Raw genomic sequence first — 17,060 nt, forward strand, 5'->3', positions numbered from 1 at the left:
AAAGACGTGCTCGCCGTATGTGCACAGATAAATTAGAAGATGAACTTCCGACTTGGATTAGTTTAGTTTAACTATTCTATAATTTGAATAACAAACGAAATGCAGAGATGCTCTATACTCTAAGTAGAACTCATGTATGCATCTCTCTCTCTCATAGTGTGTGTGTATATATATATATATATATATATATATATGTATATATATATATATATATATATATATATGTATATATATATATATATATATATATATAAATATACCGTACGATACAAACAAGACAAAGATATTTTTTAGGATGCAAAATTGCCGCTAGAACAGGTGTAATACTGGGTAAATTCCCTTACAAGGCAGAAAAGTTTGTCTACAAACAGCCAAGGGACGCGAACCTGCATTCCCCAAAATTTCGTCTGAGTACTTTACCATTAAGCTAAACTCCCTGCTGACAAATTTAACGCCGATTTAGACGCTAAATAGCTTACTGAACAGCACGTGTGTATAAATATAAACAAGCTAATTGCTGTTTTTATTTACAAGCGTCGAAATGTGTATTGTACGATATAAACAAGAAGAAATTTTTTTCGTACGCATGTCAGTTTGTTTATATTTATACACGCGTGTTCAATAAGCTATTTATCGTCTAAACTAGTGGATGAATTTGTCTGCGGGCACTTTAGATTAACGGTAAAACACTCAGCTGGAGTCTTGGAGGATGTGGGCCTGAGTCCCATGGCAGTTTGTTGACAAATTTTCCCACCTTGTAAGGGTAATTTACCCAATATTTCTGCTGTTCTAACGGCAATTCTGCGTTCGAAAGAAAAAAAATCTTCTTGTTTGTATCGTACAATACACATTTCGATGCTTCTAATAAAAACAAATGTTAATTCGTTTATATCTATACACACAGACACACATATACACATGTATACATGCATATACATACCTATATATATATATATATATATATATATATATATGTATATATATATATATATATATATATATATATATATATATATATATATATATATATATATATATATATATATATATATATATAACAAATGAGAAAAAGAGAAAAGGTGATTAATAAAGAATCTCGTGAATTCCATTTTCTCGTATATGTTATATCCTCGACGGACACGAAGGAATTTCTGAAGTAAATCCAGTGGAACTTATATGTATACTGTTGATGACATCAGGTAGCCGAAGACAGTGAACGTGCTTGTATGTACATTAGTATTTAATAACAGTTTGATTCGGCTCCATGCAATTCAGATTTTCGTAGGCTCGTCAGCTCCTCAGGCAAAGGCGACAGAATGGAGAAAAAATTATTAAATACTAATATATGCACTTCTACCAAATGTGTTGAGTGCCACTTTCATTTTTCCAGGCACTTGTGTGTGTGTGTGTGTGTGTACACACAAGAGTTAATGAATGGTGTAGATAAGGTCCGGACTACACATGTTTCATACAGAGCGGAACCTCAGAGGTTCCGCTCGCTATGAAACACATGTAGCCCGGAACTTCCTATACCTCGATCCCTGGATCTTATATGATTGTGTGTGTGTGCATGCGTGTGTGTGTGTGTGTCTGTGTCTGTGTGTGTATTATGTGTGTAAGTGTATGTCTATGTGTGTTACTTGAGAAACGCAATGGACAGTAGACACACCGAAGAGCGACGGGGTAAAGGCTAAACTTAGAATAATATATATGCTCTTACATAAATACATACATACATATATACATACATACATACATAAATACAGACAGACATACATACACATACATTTCATGTATATAAATATATAGAAATACGTGTGTGCGTCTTTGTATTTACTCAAGTACGTATATGACAAACTACCAAATCAAAGCCCATAGTAATTCCCACGATCTTTGCTATAAATGAAGTAAACATTATTGCACTTTGTTGTTTTACTCACCTGGAATTGGAGTCACTTCCAACTTCATGCTAGACGGAATATACGGTATGAATTTCGTACGTGTAAACGTATTTCCTTTTTTATCTCTTCCTTTGATTCCAATATAGAACGTCTTAATAGAAAAGAAGAAACAACAGATAAGAAATTTCAATAAAAGATCATATCAGTTTTGACAAGTTAAATAATCGCCTCACCCGTTTATATAAACCTACTAAAAAGGGTAAACAAGACACCTTGGTTGATTGTGTTATGAAGTCAAGTTTCGTAAAGATAGCGTTGTCTTCCTCGGTGTTGGTTAGTTCCAGATCAGTCCAGTTCGAGTAGATTCATGATCTAGAACATTCTAGCCATGAGCATCCTGTATTTTTAGGCACAAGGCCGATTGTGTTGAGAGCAGTGAGCTAGCCGATACCATTGACCCAGGTACTAGACTGGTACTTTATTTTATTAACTCTGAAAGGAGTTGGACCCAGAACCGCAACGAACCGGATAAAATACCGCAAAGCAGTTTTTCAGCGTTCTTAGAATTCTTCCAGCATTTCGCTTTAAAAACATTACATAGCATAGCCTGTATTTATAGTAGGGTGCGAGGTGAGAAGGATTTGGCTACTCTTTCTAGAAGGTCGGTAACCACTTAGAAGTTTCGGGTTGTTGGTACTGGTGTTGGTGTTACTAGTTATGGGTCTGTGTATGTATGTACGTATGTATATATATGTATGTGTGTCTGTGTGCGTGCATGAGTAGATGTGCGTGGGTGTGTGTGTATTTATAAGTATGTATATATGTACGGACGTACGTATGTATGTACGCACAACCATAATATACATACACAGATACACACAAACACACACATGCACACATATATGCACGTATATATGTGCAGTATTGTCAAATGGTTAAGAAGTTCGTTATGCAATCTTGATCTCCCGAGTTCAGTCCCGTTGCGTGGCATCTGGGGAAAGTGAACCTAACCTCGAACGAGACGGTTTTCTGTTCGAAGCCCGCGAAACTTTAAGTCTCAGGGAGCCGAATCACACGAATCATACTGTTCTAAATAATAATACATGTAATTCCTAATAATAATACATATGACTCCTGTATGTATGTATAACATATTCAATTATTCAACTCACTGTTTTCGGAATAGCGAACTTTCCTCTGAAGCTTTGGCTTCTGCGATGTTTGCCTTGTTTCAGGTTGGCTTTCAAAAGAATATTACCGTATTTATCGGATAAGAATATCTCGTCCAATTTCCCGATCAGTTTAACTTTGGGAACTCTCACCTGTGCCGTAATCTTCGTCCCTAGAAGTGTAAAAGTAAAGAAAAAAAAGACAAAAAATAAACGCTTTAATAGCGAAATTGTATCAAAGAATCAACAACTTTGTTCTGGGGCTAAAAATACCTCTGGGAGTGTTGGTAACTTTCGGCTTTTGTTCAGGTGTTGCTAATGGTGATAGTAGCGGTGGTGATGGAGGAGCAATAAATATTTATCAACAAATGCTATGTCTTGCTTTTGTTTGGCCCTTCACTTCCGGTTCCATATTTTCTGGTTTCAAATCTCACCGAGGTCGAGTTTGCCTTTCATCCTTTCCAGGGTCGACAAAATAAAGTGCATGCCAAGTTCTGGCGGGTCAATGCTGACAATATATCCCCTAACCTTAAAAACGCTGACCTTGCTTTTCAACCATATGGTTCCGGGTTCTATCCCACTGCGTGGCACCGTGGGCATATATATATATATATATATATATATATATATATATATATATATATATATATATATATATGCATGTATGTCTGTCTGTCTGTATGTATGTATGTATGTATGTATGTATCTCTCTCTATTTATATATATACATTATCGTAGCTAGAGTGTGTCGCCCCCATAAAAGAGCCGCCCGGGGGGCGGACCGCACCTCCACCCCCTTTAGCTACGCTAGTGTATGTATATATGTGTGTGTCTGTGTTTACGTTTATCTCCCGCTGACCAAAACATTCAATTTTTTTCTCCGTGTTTTTCTCCTTGTTTTCTCCGTATTCTTTCTGTTGAAGAGCGTAGCTCGAAACGTTAAAGACTTTCTGTATTCCTGAGCGTTAAACTAATACATCCTTTTGTTGTCTACATCACCTGTCCTCGTCTGTTGTTTTTTTTCGTAAATTCTCCCATATATATATATATATATATATATATATATATATATATATATATATATATATATATATATATATATATATATATATATATATAGGTGAGAAAGTTGGTATGTGAAAGCACGTGGTTGGATGTATAAAAGATAATAAGAGTGAAAAAACTACAGAAGGCTTGTGTTACATGGTTAAAGTATATATTTAAATTATGTCAGAAAAATGTTAGAAAAATGTTAGAAAAATGTTATAAAATCTTTTTGGTATATAAACATTGTATTTTGAGAAATAACCGGTTTCGTGTTGTCTTTTCAAATTTCTCTACTTCATTGTGTCGTGATTTTCTATTAATGGACATTTTATGTTTCAAGTTCTTTATGTGATCGTTTAATCATGCCATGTACAAAAGAAGCCTTGGAGCTGTCTGAATTTCAGAGGCCGTATTGTGGGTATTTCCGAAGGTGGACTTAGCGGACACTTCATAAAAAGAGCAACAACGCATCTTTGAAGCCAGATCGTCTGAGATTATTGCATCAAACTTGGCAATAAATTCCTCAAGAGAATATTTGCCATCTGATCAATTATCATGCCTAATATGATCCTTGCATTGAAAAATGCAAAGGGTATGCCGATTGTTGTTGTTGTTGGCACTCCGTCGCTTACTACGTCAAGGGTTCCAGTTGATCCGATCAACGGAATAGCCTGCTCGTGAAATTAGCGTGCAAGTGGCTGAGCACTCCACAGACACATGTACCCTTAACGTAGTTCTCGGGGATATTCAGCGTGACACAGTATGACAAGGCTGACCCTTTGAATTACAGGCACAACAGAAACAGGAAGTAAGAGTGATAGAAAGTTGTGGTGAAAGAGTACAGCAGGGTTCGCCACCATGCCCTGCCGGAGCCTCGTGGAGCTTTAGGTGTTTTCGCTCAATAAACACTCACAACGCCCGGTCTGGGAATCGAAACCGCGATCCTACGACCGCGAGTCCGCTGGCCTAACCACTGGGTCATTGCGCCTCCACAGGGCATGCCGATTAATATTAAATATTCACATTATAACACAATTAATAAATAATTTGAATGTATATTAAATGTATATTTAAATAAATTTTTATGATTATTAGGGTGTCTACTTATCTACTTACTCCTGTCATATATATATATATATATATATAAATATATATATATATATATATATATATATATATATATATATATATATATATATATATATATATATATATATATATATATATAAACTATTTACCTGCAATGGGCCGACCAGAAATCTCAAATTTCACGCCATCTTCGTTGTCATAGAGGTTCACTGAGAAGTCGACTTCACTCTGTGCAATGACTTTCACAAGCCAACGTTTCGGCTTCTGCTCGTTAGTTGTCCGTTCTAATGTCCATTTTCCTGTTTGTGGTTTCTGAAATTACAATCATATATAGCTGCCATTTTTCTTTTTTAAAAAGTTGCTGTTGTTGTTGTTGTTGTTGTATACCTTTTATATCCATGTTTACCGACTGGCCTGTTCTATCATCAAACGCATTCAAGCGTTGGCAATCTCGTATTGTGTGTCTATCTATCTATCTATCTATCTATCTATCTGTCTGTCTGTCTGTCTGCCTGCCTGCCTGCCTGCCTGTCTGTCTGTCTGTCCGTCCGTCCGTCTGTCCGTCCATTGTATTGGATAATGTAACTCTAAATACACTGTCTGAATAATAGACGAGATGGTCACAGCTGGAACTTCTTTGATCGAAAGTTTCCTCAATTTCGGTTGACCTGCTAACTCAATAACAAGAACAACTATATTATTATTATGTGATTATAACACAGAGATGAAAGCAATATACTTGCTTACATTACCAAATATTTTCATTCATAACAAACCGACAAACAATTAATTTAAAAAAGGTAAACATCCAAGACTTAATTTTCAGTGCCAGAATCATCTTCAGGGGTTCATGTTAAACTATATGTTCCTATATGGCTCCCTCTCATCAAGGGATCCATGGACTTCCTGGACCCTCTAAACCTCAGTGCTATAGCACTCATGTGTTGGCACTCCATCGCTTACGACCTCGAGAGTTCCAGTTGATCCGGTCAACGGAACAGCCTGCTCGTGAAATTAACGTGCAAGTGGCTGAGCACTCCACAGACACGTGTACCCTTAACGTAGTTCTCGGGGATATTCAGCGTGACACAGTGTGACAAGGCTGACCCTTTGAATTACAGGCACAACAGAAACAGGAAGTAAGAGTGAGAGAAAGTTGTGGTGGAAGAGTACAGCAGGGTTCGCCACCATCCCCTGCCGGAGCCTCGTGGAGCTTTAGGTGTTTTCACTCAATAAACACTCACAACGCCCGGTCTGGGAATCGAAACCGCGATCCTGTGACCGCGAGTCCGCTGCCCTAACCACTTGGCCATTGCGCCTCCCTTAGCACTCATAGCACATACCTTAATACAGCTCTGTTCGTTACAACAGAGATGAAGGGAGGTTAAGACTCACCTCAATTTTTATAAGAAACTTCGTATCTGTTAACTGGACTTGGTAGTCATTTGCTCCTTCCAGCACATCTCTACCTACAAAATACAACATACAGATTGTACATTAAAACAATGTATATATATTAGGGATAAAAATCCAAATTTACAGGTAAAAACTCAATTAAATTCAATTTATCGAAAATTAAAATTAAATTAAGTTTCACAGTATAAAGTGTTCCACTCATGCATACAAACATACACCATATAAAGCCATAGACATACAAACATAAACATATATAAACATAAAATATATAAATATATAGTTTATACACACACACACACACACACACACACACACACACACATATATATATATATATATATATATATATGTAATATATAGTTTTAGGGAAAATAACCAAGTTTCAAGAACTCATCGATGAAGATCCACTATCACATATTTTCATCGATGAGTTCTTGAAACTTGGTTATTTTCCCTAAAACTATATATTTTATATATATTTTATCTATAAAGCTCAATTTAATTCTAATTTTTTATAAATTGATTTTAATTGAGTTTTTACCTGTAATTTTGGATTTTGTCCCTAATATTATTATATATATATATATATATACATATAAATTTGATATCTGCTTTATATTTTTCATAGCTCCCATGGTTACCGAGATAATCTACTATAATAATACTCTTGCGTTTATGAATGAGAAAGGAAGGGGTGATGAAAATTGTACGCTGAAAAAATAAATAAAACAGCGTTTCAACTCTGTGTGAATATGTGTGTGTATGTAAAAGGGGTATATGAATGTGTTTGTGTGTGTGTGTGCGCGCGCGTTTGTGTGTGTTTGTGTGCGTGTGCGCGCGCAATGGAAGTGGGATGGTTCATCTTTGTTCGCTTAGTATTTGGGCTTATTTTTTTGATCTGGTTGAATCTTGGTTGTTTTTTTTGCTGGTCAGTTATTTTTAGAGTTTTGACAAAAAAACGTAATTCTAAGATTGCTTTTTTAACGTAAACGTGCCCAAACAAGTCGAATGCTTACACAGAGCAGGTTTTACAGCCACATCGTCCAACCGACCGGGTAAAACCGTTTTAGCAGCTAGTATATATATATATATATATATATATATATATATATATATATATATATATATGTATGTATAGAGAAAGAAAAAGATAAAGAGACCAACGGCAAAGTTAGAATTATATTTTATGTATAAAGTCTTACAGCTGTTTCAGGGAAAATTCAATGTATTCCTTCATCGGAGACGGTAATAGTAGAAGAATGGATTATTACATCTATAAGAGGAGATTTGTAGTAAGAAGTGAGAGCGATGCGTAGAAGAAAGAACAAAGATGAAAAAGTACTTGGAGTATAGTTCCATTCCAACAGTAAACAACCATGTAAAGAATCCTTGTGAGTATTTTCCGGAGATAATTGTAGTAGCAAAGGTGGATATATATCATATCGTATCCAGTGTACTCTGTGTGTTGTTTACTCAAAGGATAGTCCGAATCGAGTGAGAGATGTGTGTAGGATTAAGAGGTCAAGTCTTAAGACAGGAAGGAAGTGGGGAAGAAGTAATTCAAGTGAGAAATACGGTTGGTAGTAGTAAGCAGTCGTAAGGTCAGTATAACTGGGAGTGCTGATGGAAACTGCCCATATCCTACGTAAAATACTGTCTATGTAATCTCAAATTTTAAAACAAACTTAATTTTCTTACGTGTTCTTAAATATTCTCTAGAACAATACTAGGTACAAAACCAAATATATGACACCCTAGGCATAACACCAACATGAACTTCTAACTCGTTGTCTTTTGAGGTCTCTGGGTGAGACTTGGAGCCAACTTGTATAAATACAAAGCAAAAGTCAAACAATAAAAAGAAAAAGAAGTAAAATAAAAAGAAATATACATACCATCGGGATTATAGAAGCTTATGGAAAACGTGTCCCCAGCCGTGTCGATCGTGATTCGAAGGTCCCAGAGGTTCTTATCGACATAAATCTCCAAATAACTTTGATCCGCTGGGTGGAGTGTGGAACGCATGATTTCTACGGGATATTCAACTAAATTTTCCTGGGTAGATACGAATACAAATACACATTAGACAATGCATATGATAAGTAATACACATTCTCCTCCTCCTCTCCCCTTCCCCTCTACCTTCTCCTCATCCCTTTCATCATCATCATCATCATCATCATCATCATCATCATCATCATCATCATCATCACTACAACCACAACCACCATAACTATCATTATCAGCATCATCTTCATCTTCATGATCAGCTGACGATGACGATAATGAGATGATGCTGATGATGATGATCATTATCATCAACGTAACCATCATCGTTATCAGCAGCAGCAGCAGCAGCAGCTTTATGACCACATCATCATCATCATCATCATCATCATCATCATCATCATCATCATCTTCATGATCATGATGATGGTTGTCATCGCCGTCGTCGTCGTCGTCATCATCATCTCTCTAAACAGAACTTCTGCTAGACACGTCAAGTCTCTTCTCTTCTTACAAAACACGACTTTACCACACTCTTAACAAATTTCATTCTCCCTATTTTTGCTTCGTTTCTTCTGAAAGTCATTTGGTGTGCTCTGGCAGTATTTGCTATTGCTTTCGTTATTAATGCTGTTGCTTAGCTTCAAATCATTTCTAATCGATCAAAAGTCTTCCAACCAAGACCAACTAGTCTTTATTATGTATATCAAACTCAAATTCCGCCGAGGTCGACTTTGTCTTTCATCCTTTCGGAGTCAATAAATTAAGTACCAGTGAAAGACTGGGGTCGATGTAATCGACTAATCCCCTCCCCCAAATTTCATCCTTGTGCCTTTGGTAGAAAGGATTATGTATATCAAAACTCTGGCTAGCAAGCTGGCAGAATCGTTAGCACGCTGCTCAAAATGATTAGCAGCATTTGGTACGTTCTGAAACCAAATTCCGCCGAGATCGATTTTGCCATTCATCCTTTCGGTGTCGATAAATTAAGTACCAGTTAAACACTGGGGTCGATGGAATCTACTTAGTATTGTCACTTAGGCTGAAGGCAAGACATGGCTGAATGGTTAAGAAGTTCGCTTCGCTAGCACGTGGTTCCGGGTTCAATTCCTCAGCACGGTAGAGCCAGTGTCTTCTACTTTTGGCTTATTAGTAGATTAAAGCTTTTCAAATTGAATTTGTTAGACAAAAACTATAGATGTTTGATATGGTCTAGCGTCCTACCTAAGGGGACATTATTTTTATTTCTCCCGCGATTAACGTTACAGAAAACCAGAGATAAACCGTGTACGAAAACGAACATTATTTCACGTCAAAAATGAAGTACTTACTTCGAGTACAGTAAGGGTATTTTCCAACTGCTTCTCATTGGTCACATAAACTTGACTTCCTGTTTTATCTGCAAGCTGGTCGAATATTTTATACCAGCTGTCGATTTTATCGAAATCATAATCTAGGGAGGAAAAAAAGAACACATTTACAACACATATATGATTAAATAGTGATAAAAGCAGTTTTGATAAAAAAAAAGTAATATTTATCACGTACTTAAAGTAGATATTGTGAAAAGAACGCAGCTTGAAAAATGGACAGAGTCAACAACTATTGAGAAGGTTGCAAGACGCAACGAAATTTTTAGAAAAATAAATAAGTAAATGAGTGGAAATTTTACCGGTGAGTGTGTTAAATTATAAGGCACTAAAACAGAATGACTCTCCCCAGACACAACAGTATATACACATACACACACACACGCACGCACGTATATATATATGTGTGTGTGTGTGTGTGTGTGTGTATGTGTGTATGTATACATATGTCATATATAATACATATATACATATACATATACATATATATATATATATATATATATATACTGCTGTAGGAAACAATCAGTCGTGGTAAAAACAGTTGATTAGCCTTTAACAAAAAAAGGCTTGCATAAAAAAAACGATGGTTTACATATATCATAATATATATATATATATATATATATATATATATATATATATATATATATATATATATGTATATGTATGTATATATGTATCGTATGTATATACATACACACGTTTGGTTTTACAAGCAAGAAAACGATATAAATAATTTTTTATTAGTTGAAATCGCTACAGAAGTGGCACACGGTATAATGGTTCGTGCCGATGAACTTGTCAAATATGATATACATTTGTGCCTTCGTACAAAACCCTTGACCCTTGGGATATTCCTATAACAATCTCAGTTAATTTTATATGTCCTGACTTGTCTGAAGAAGCGGTTGTACACTAAGAAAAACTCCAAGCCACCGAGGCACCCTAAATTGTATATGATGTTAGTCTCTCGTAGTATGAGAAAGACGGTTCTGCAATTTCTTGCTGAGCCTCAGCAAATGATTTGTTTTTTTTTATAGTGATCAATGTTTGTGCTGTACATCAGCGCCCTCACTCCATGAACTCGGCGTTGCTTGAACAGGTGTACAACACGTCAGATGTCGAAGTGATCGCAGAACAGCGTGAGATCAAAAGTTTTGCTCAAGAACAGAACGTACCGCCCGGTCCAGGAACTGAAACCTCGATCTCGCGATCGTGAGTGCAACACCCTCATCACTAGGTCATGTCCCCTGAATAAATCGTATATATGCATGATGTAACACTTGTGTTCACCAATAAAAAACTTGTCTGAAACAGCTGTAGTGAACCTCAATCCATCTGTTATATATATATATATATATATATATATATATATATATATATATATTGATGTGTACACACACACACACATGCACACACACATGCACACACACATGCACACACACACATACGCAATATACTCGCACACATAAACATATTTGTTGACCCTGGGGCTATCAAGAATTATAAGGTTTTATATAAAATACTAAAAGTTTGAACATGTTTTATCAAAATAGTGTTTGTTTGTTTGCGCGCACACGTGTGTATTATAGAATATACGATCCATACGAATAAAGAATATATGCATGAAGTAATAGAGGCAGGTAGTTCATATTTCATGTCAAGTTTTGCTCGAGTTTAATAGGTCTATTTAAAAAATTATCTACGATGAATATAGGAACAAGGGCTTTATTTGTGACCAGAAATAATGGTGGCAGGTTTTGTCAAGTGTTAATTGTTTTCCGTCGGGAACACTTATATCAGAGATAATAATCAGTAAACGGAAGGTCCTAATTATGATAGTATAGCATTCAATTACGACTGAATAATTATCCACACTTATGTTGGATGATGCGTGGGACAACGGTATCTCGCGTCAAATAAGTCAATGAGCAATTGTTAGAATCGTTATTTTATCATTTCTTTCAAAGCACTCTACCCAGTCAACGATATAACAGCATTAATAATCACATAAGCACACATACACACAAACACACACAAACACTTATGTACACTCAAAGACGCACACACGTATGCACAGGCACACCCGAATATATAATGTCAACATCTACTTTCAGTAAGGAGTTGATTGCAACGATTGCAGGGGTTGGTTAATTATTGATGAAGATCTAAGCATTTAATATAATGTCCTGTTTCACTCACTTGACTGTTGCGCTCAAAATGACACCAACACTGCAAAATTATCTAATTATCTTCTTGTTCATATTTCCATACATGTCACTGATTCATATAGGTGCTACGACTTACAACTGGTGGCTGTTGCTAAACCAAGCAATCAGTAGCAACTGCACCTTCACTTAAAGCTATTTACGTGCACACTGCCTTCTAAGAGCTGCGAATATAATCACAATAAAATAGTCGTGGATGCTGTATGTGGGAAGAAGAGCCGTATGGGTGTTGTGGAAGGATTCAGACCACCCCCAACTGACTAAAAGGTGGACTGACTCATTATTATAAAACAAAGAACTGTGTGCGATTGGCAGTTAGTGTTTGTTGGTAAGCAGTTCACTGTAAGTCTTGGATATAGAACGTTGAGTCTCGTGTGATAGTAATAGTAATGCATCATGTTTTTACTTTCTTCCCCACTGCTTTGTTATATTATATATTCAATACTATAATAAAATAAATAAATGCGCCCTTTTAAAGCCTAGCCAGGCTCATGGGTCCGGTTTCCCGGTTTCAATGGCGTATGTGTTCCCCAACTGGGCGAGACGCCAGTCCATCGCAGCGTTACTCATTTTTGCCAGCTGAGTGGACTGGAGCAACGTGAAATGAAGTGTTTTGCTCAAGAACACAACGCGTCGCCCGGTCCAGGAATCGAAACCACAATCTTACGATCATGATGCTGACACCTTAACCACTAAGCCACGCGCCTCCACATATTCAATACTAGGATATAAAAATAGGTCAGGATGTTACTGAAATAAATTACTTAGTAACAACTGAAACCGTATGATCAAATGTCGTTTGATAATCCTGATAAACACATCAAACCGAGCTTTTACTAAGAATCTATCGCATCCCAACTGAAGCAATCATTTTTAAAATGGGTGCTACCCTCTCTGAGCACATCAGGACTGATTAAAGGGTCATGTAATTGTAAATCTAGACGGGTGTTGTGCTTACTGTTAGGTTTTAGAATTTCTGTGATATAATATTATTTTCTTTACAATTTTCTATTTTATCCGCCTGAGTAATACTACCTGCAGAATAAACATATTTCACTGTTTGAACTGATATAAGATAGGTGGAGTGGGTTGGCTCAAAATATAAGGAGTAAAATTCAAAGTGGATGAGAATAACTGATTTAGATAATACACTGTTTCGCTTTTCGAACAATACATTTCTTTAGTCTATTTCTCTCACAATTGGACGAAATAATAAACACGCAAAAAAACAATAACAAAAAAAAAAACCAGAAAAGCAAAAAAAGACATTCTGGAAGAAGACAGAAAAAATATTTGAGAGACAGAAGAGATATGTCTTATAAAGACAACGTAAAACATGAAATCAAAACTGGCAGAGTAGAGAGAATTCTGGTCTCGAATCATAGCTAGAGCGTTAAACTGTGTCCATGGCCAACTCTTACCACACGTTTACAAAACATTCCTAGTTGTACATATTTGGGACTTTGTGAAAGAGTTTAGTACATCAAAACAATGAGATGAGTATGTAATTAACGAGTATCTCCATAACTTGTTGTGCCGGTGTGTATCCATGGGTTAAATAAGAGAAAAGCAGATTCCACTAAACTGAATGGCCAAAAAGAACGGAAACTTTCGTGGTGCCTCGTCATCTTAAATCAATGTTATGGTAGGCATTAAAATATTAAGAGCCTTTTTATGTTGATGGAGTACGTATGTATGTATATCGCATTTAGTAAACAATACCATCGTTGCTTACAAGTTTCCAACTGGACAGTTATTGGTTTACTGAATTCCTAACGGCAAAAGTGACAAGAGAAAGTCGATGCATCTCGGGGAGAGCAAATTCTATGTCTATGTATTTTGTATTCGAAAGCAACGGTTTGTCGGTTTCTTTTTCTTCGCTGGCGTTAAGCAGTTTTCGGTGATATGTGTCGGTAAAAGATTTATGCACACCGAACCAGGTGTCTACCTTGGCGAAGGTAGACACTTACCTAGATCGGGAGGGGAGTAAGTGGGGGGAAGGGGTTAAACTCATTGCAGTAGACCTAGAAGAGATACGAACGAAACAGCACATCATTTGTGAGTTAGATGTTGTAGTGTGTAGGTGAATGAATGTTTAACCGCACACACACACGTGCGCGCGCACACGCACACACACACGCACACACACACACACACACACACACAAACACAAACACATATCCGTACATTTATGCATGTACACACAAAAGTGAGTGAACAAATGAAAGAAAGTGGCACTCAGTACATTTAGTTGGAGTTATATGTGCTATAGTTCAATGTTGGGCCGACATGAGCAAACAGGGAATTCCGCCGAGTTGCTTATGTGGATGAATAAATGGAGGAAAAGATGTTTAATGTGGAACCTCGGAAGGAGGTACGCTATAAGAGGCGGAAGTGGGAGAGGTGTGTGTGTCAGTTAGGCCTGGTTGGCGAGAGTTGGTAGTCATGTAGATGAGTTAAACAAGGGATATAGTTACGGTACAAGAAACAGAGAGCGAGAGAGAGAGAGTGAGAGAGAGATAGATAGATAGATAGATAGATAGATAGAGAGAGAGAGAGAGAAAGAGAGAGAGAGAGAGAGAGAGAGAGAGAGAGAGGAAACAGTGTGTCAGTGTGGTTAGAAGTTGCAGTGTTTGGATGATTGACAATCAACTGAATGGCAATATATGGGATTCGAATTTGGATGATAATGTGTGTGTGTGTGTGTGTGTGTAATTGCAACGACAGCATTGTGCACAAAACATGAGCAGAACTACCAGCATGGGTGTTAATTGATCTGAATAGAAACTAAATGAAATGAGAAATCTAATGATTATGATAATAATAATAATTACTATTACAAACCAATTGTATCTGAAGCCTCTCGCCTTCTTCTGTCTTTTCCACAACCACGAGAAAGAATTGGTGTGATTCTAATACGTTTCTTTATGGCTTTCGTTAGTACACTTTCAAACTTGGCTGGTTCCTTGGGTGGAGCGTCGGTAAAGAGATACACCTGCGATTCCGGAGTCGCCCGTTCGATTGCTAAAAGAGAGCAACAAATGATAATAATAATAATAATAATAATAATAATAATAATAATAATAATAATAATAATAATAATAATAATATTTCGTATGTGTATTTCGTGTGCAAGATACTGTTTATAAATTAATAAAGGACTGAACCAGTGCGTGTGTTTATTACCGGCATAATGCCTCTCCCAAGGTTTAATTGTAATAATAATAATAATAATAATAATAATAATAATAATAATAATAATAATAATAATAATAATAATAATAATAACAACAACAACCCCAAAATGGGGCAGTAATTCAAAAGATAGTGCTCATGGGAGCTGTCCATATCCTACGTAAAATACTGTCTATGCTACTGAAAAGGCGTGAGCATCCAGAGAATCTATCGTACAAATGACCATGAAGGATTTTTTCCACGGACCCTACACTTATCTTCACTTGGGCTAGTTCCCGAATAGTTATGCGTTGATCCTCCAAAATGGCGACTTCCACTTTATGGATGGTGTGGTCATCAATGGCGGAATGTGATCGTCCAGGTATAGAAGCAGTTTCCACCGATGTCCGACCACATTTGAACTGACGATGTCCGTGCTTGACTACGTCGTGTGATGGTGCATTGTCACCATAAACTTCTTTCATCTCATCGAAAGTCTCTTTTGGTGTACGACCTTTCAAGTATAAGAACCTGATCACTGATCTGCATTCAACAGCCTCCATTATAACACCTTAGTCTACTTCAGCAGCCGTAAAAGACAAATGAATGCTATTGGAAAGCTACAATCTACAATGTGACAAGTAGAGACATGTATGATTATGCCTGTACAAGTTCCGTTTCCCACAATAACCGAAAATGGGTCAGGGGAAATCTTTAATGAATGCCCCTCGTATCTCTCTGTATAATACATACGTTCGTACGTACGTACTTATCTACTTACATACATGTATACATACATATATGCATACATGCAATTTCATTATAACATTCGTTTTGACTGGGACTACAAAAGTTAGGCGAATCTTAATCTGTCTGTCTGTAAATGTTCTGTTGTTATTCTTGAACTTTTAAAACAACCTCTCTCTCTCTCTCTCTCTCACACACACACACACACACACACACACACACACACACACACACACACACACACAATCAAGGAAATGTTAAGTGATGTAATGACACACTTAAAAATATTTGAAACATAATGTCTAATTTCTAAATCAGATAATCCTTGTCTTAACACAGGTACAACACTAGAAATTAGGGGGCCGGGGGACTGACTATTGTATCAATCCTTGTATTTGACTGTGCTGGATTGTGCAATAAAAACACGCAATAAATATAAGACTGTTGAAGAAATAATAATTACAATTGTTTCTTATATAGACAAAAGGTCAGGCAATAACTGCTTCTGGGTGGGAACAGTAAGCTTAAAACGACTCCAAACTGAAAGCATAAAATGACGTAAATAGATGTAGGTTGAGTAAATTGGAAGCCATTTTACGATCACTTCATCTGCTAGAAATAGCGCCCAAATTTCCTTTAAATATATAGTATTAGATATGACTAACCCATGTTATAAACACACACACACACACACACACACACACACACACACACACACACACACACATACACGCCACGCACGCACACTACATACATACATACATACATATATTCAAACACATAAATATATGCTTTTCAAGGCGTTGCTCAACATGGCCGCAGTCCAACGATTGAAACAAGTAAAGGATAAAAGCACAAAGATACCGCACTCAATACACCAATCTGTGGCGCATACATACATGCACTTAC

The 17,060-nt window shown here is 36.6% G+C and overlaps 1 protein-coding gene across 3 annotated transcripts in view; it reads right to left on the reverse strand.

The window, feature by feature from the left end:
• Positions 1–17,060, reverse strand: part of LOC106883840 (von Willebrand factor A domain-containing protein 7) — a 177,290-nt gene that overhangs the window by 41,453 nt on the left and 118,777 nt on the right. For all 3 annotated transcript variants that reach the window (XM_089360229.1, XM_089360231.1, XM_089360230.1), the window contains exons 9-15: positions 15,075–15,254; positions 9,961–10,082; positions 8,518–8,677; positions 6,602–6,675; positions 5,356–5,518; positions 3,074–3,243; positions 1,941–2,052 (exon numbers count right to left, since the gene is read on the reverse strand). In XM_089360229.1, the coding sequence (XP_089216355.1) occupies positions 1,941–2,052; positions 3,074–3,243; positions 5,356–5,518; positions 6,602–6,675; positions 8,518–8,677; positions 9,961–10,082; positions 15,075–15,254 (981 nt within the window). The remainder of the gene's footprint in view (positions 1–1,940; positions 2,053–3,073; positions 3,244–5,355; positions 5,519–6,601; positions 6,676–8,517; positions 8,678–9,960; positions 10,083–15,074; positions 15,255–17,060) is intronic.

Source organism: Octopus bimaculoides, chromosome 11, assembly GCF_046866305.1.
Source record: "Octopus bimaculoides isolate indiv1 chromosome 11, ASM4686630v1, whole genome shotgun sequence".
Classification (NCBI taxonomy): Eukaryota; Metazoa; Mollusca; class Cephalopoda; order Octopoda; family Octopodidae; genus Octopus; species Octopus bimaculoides.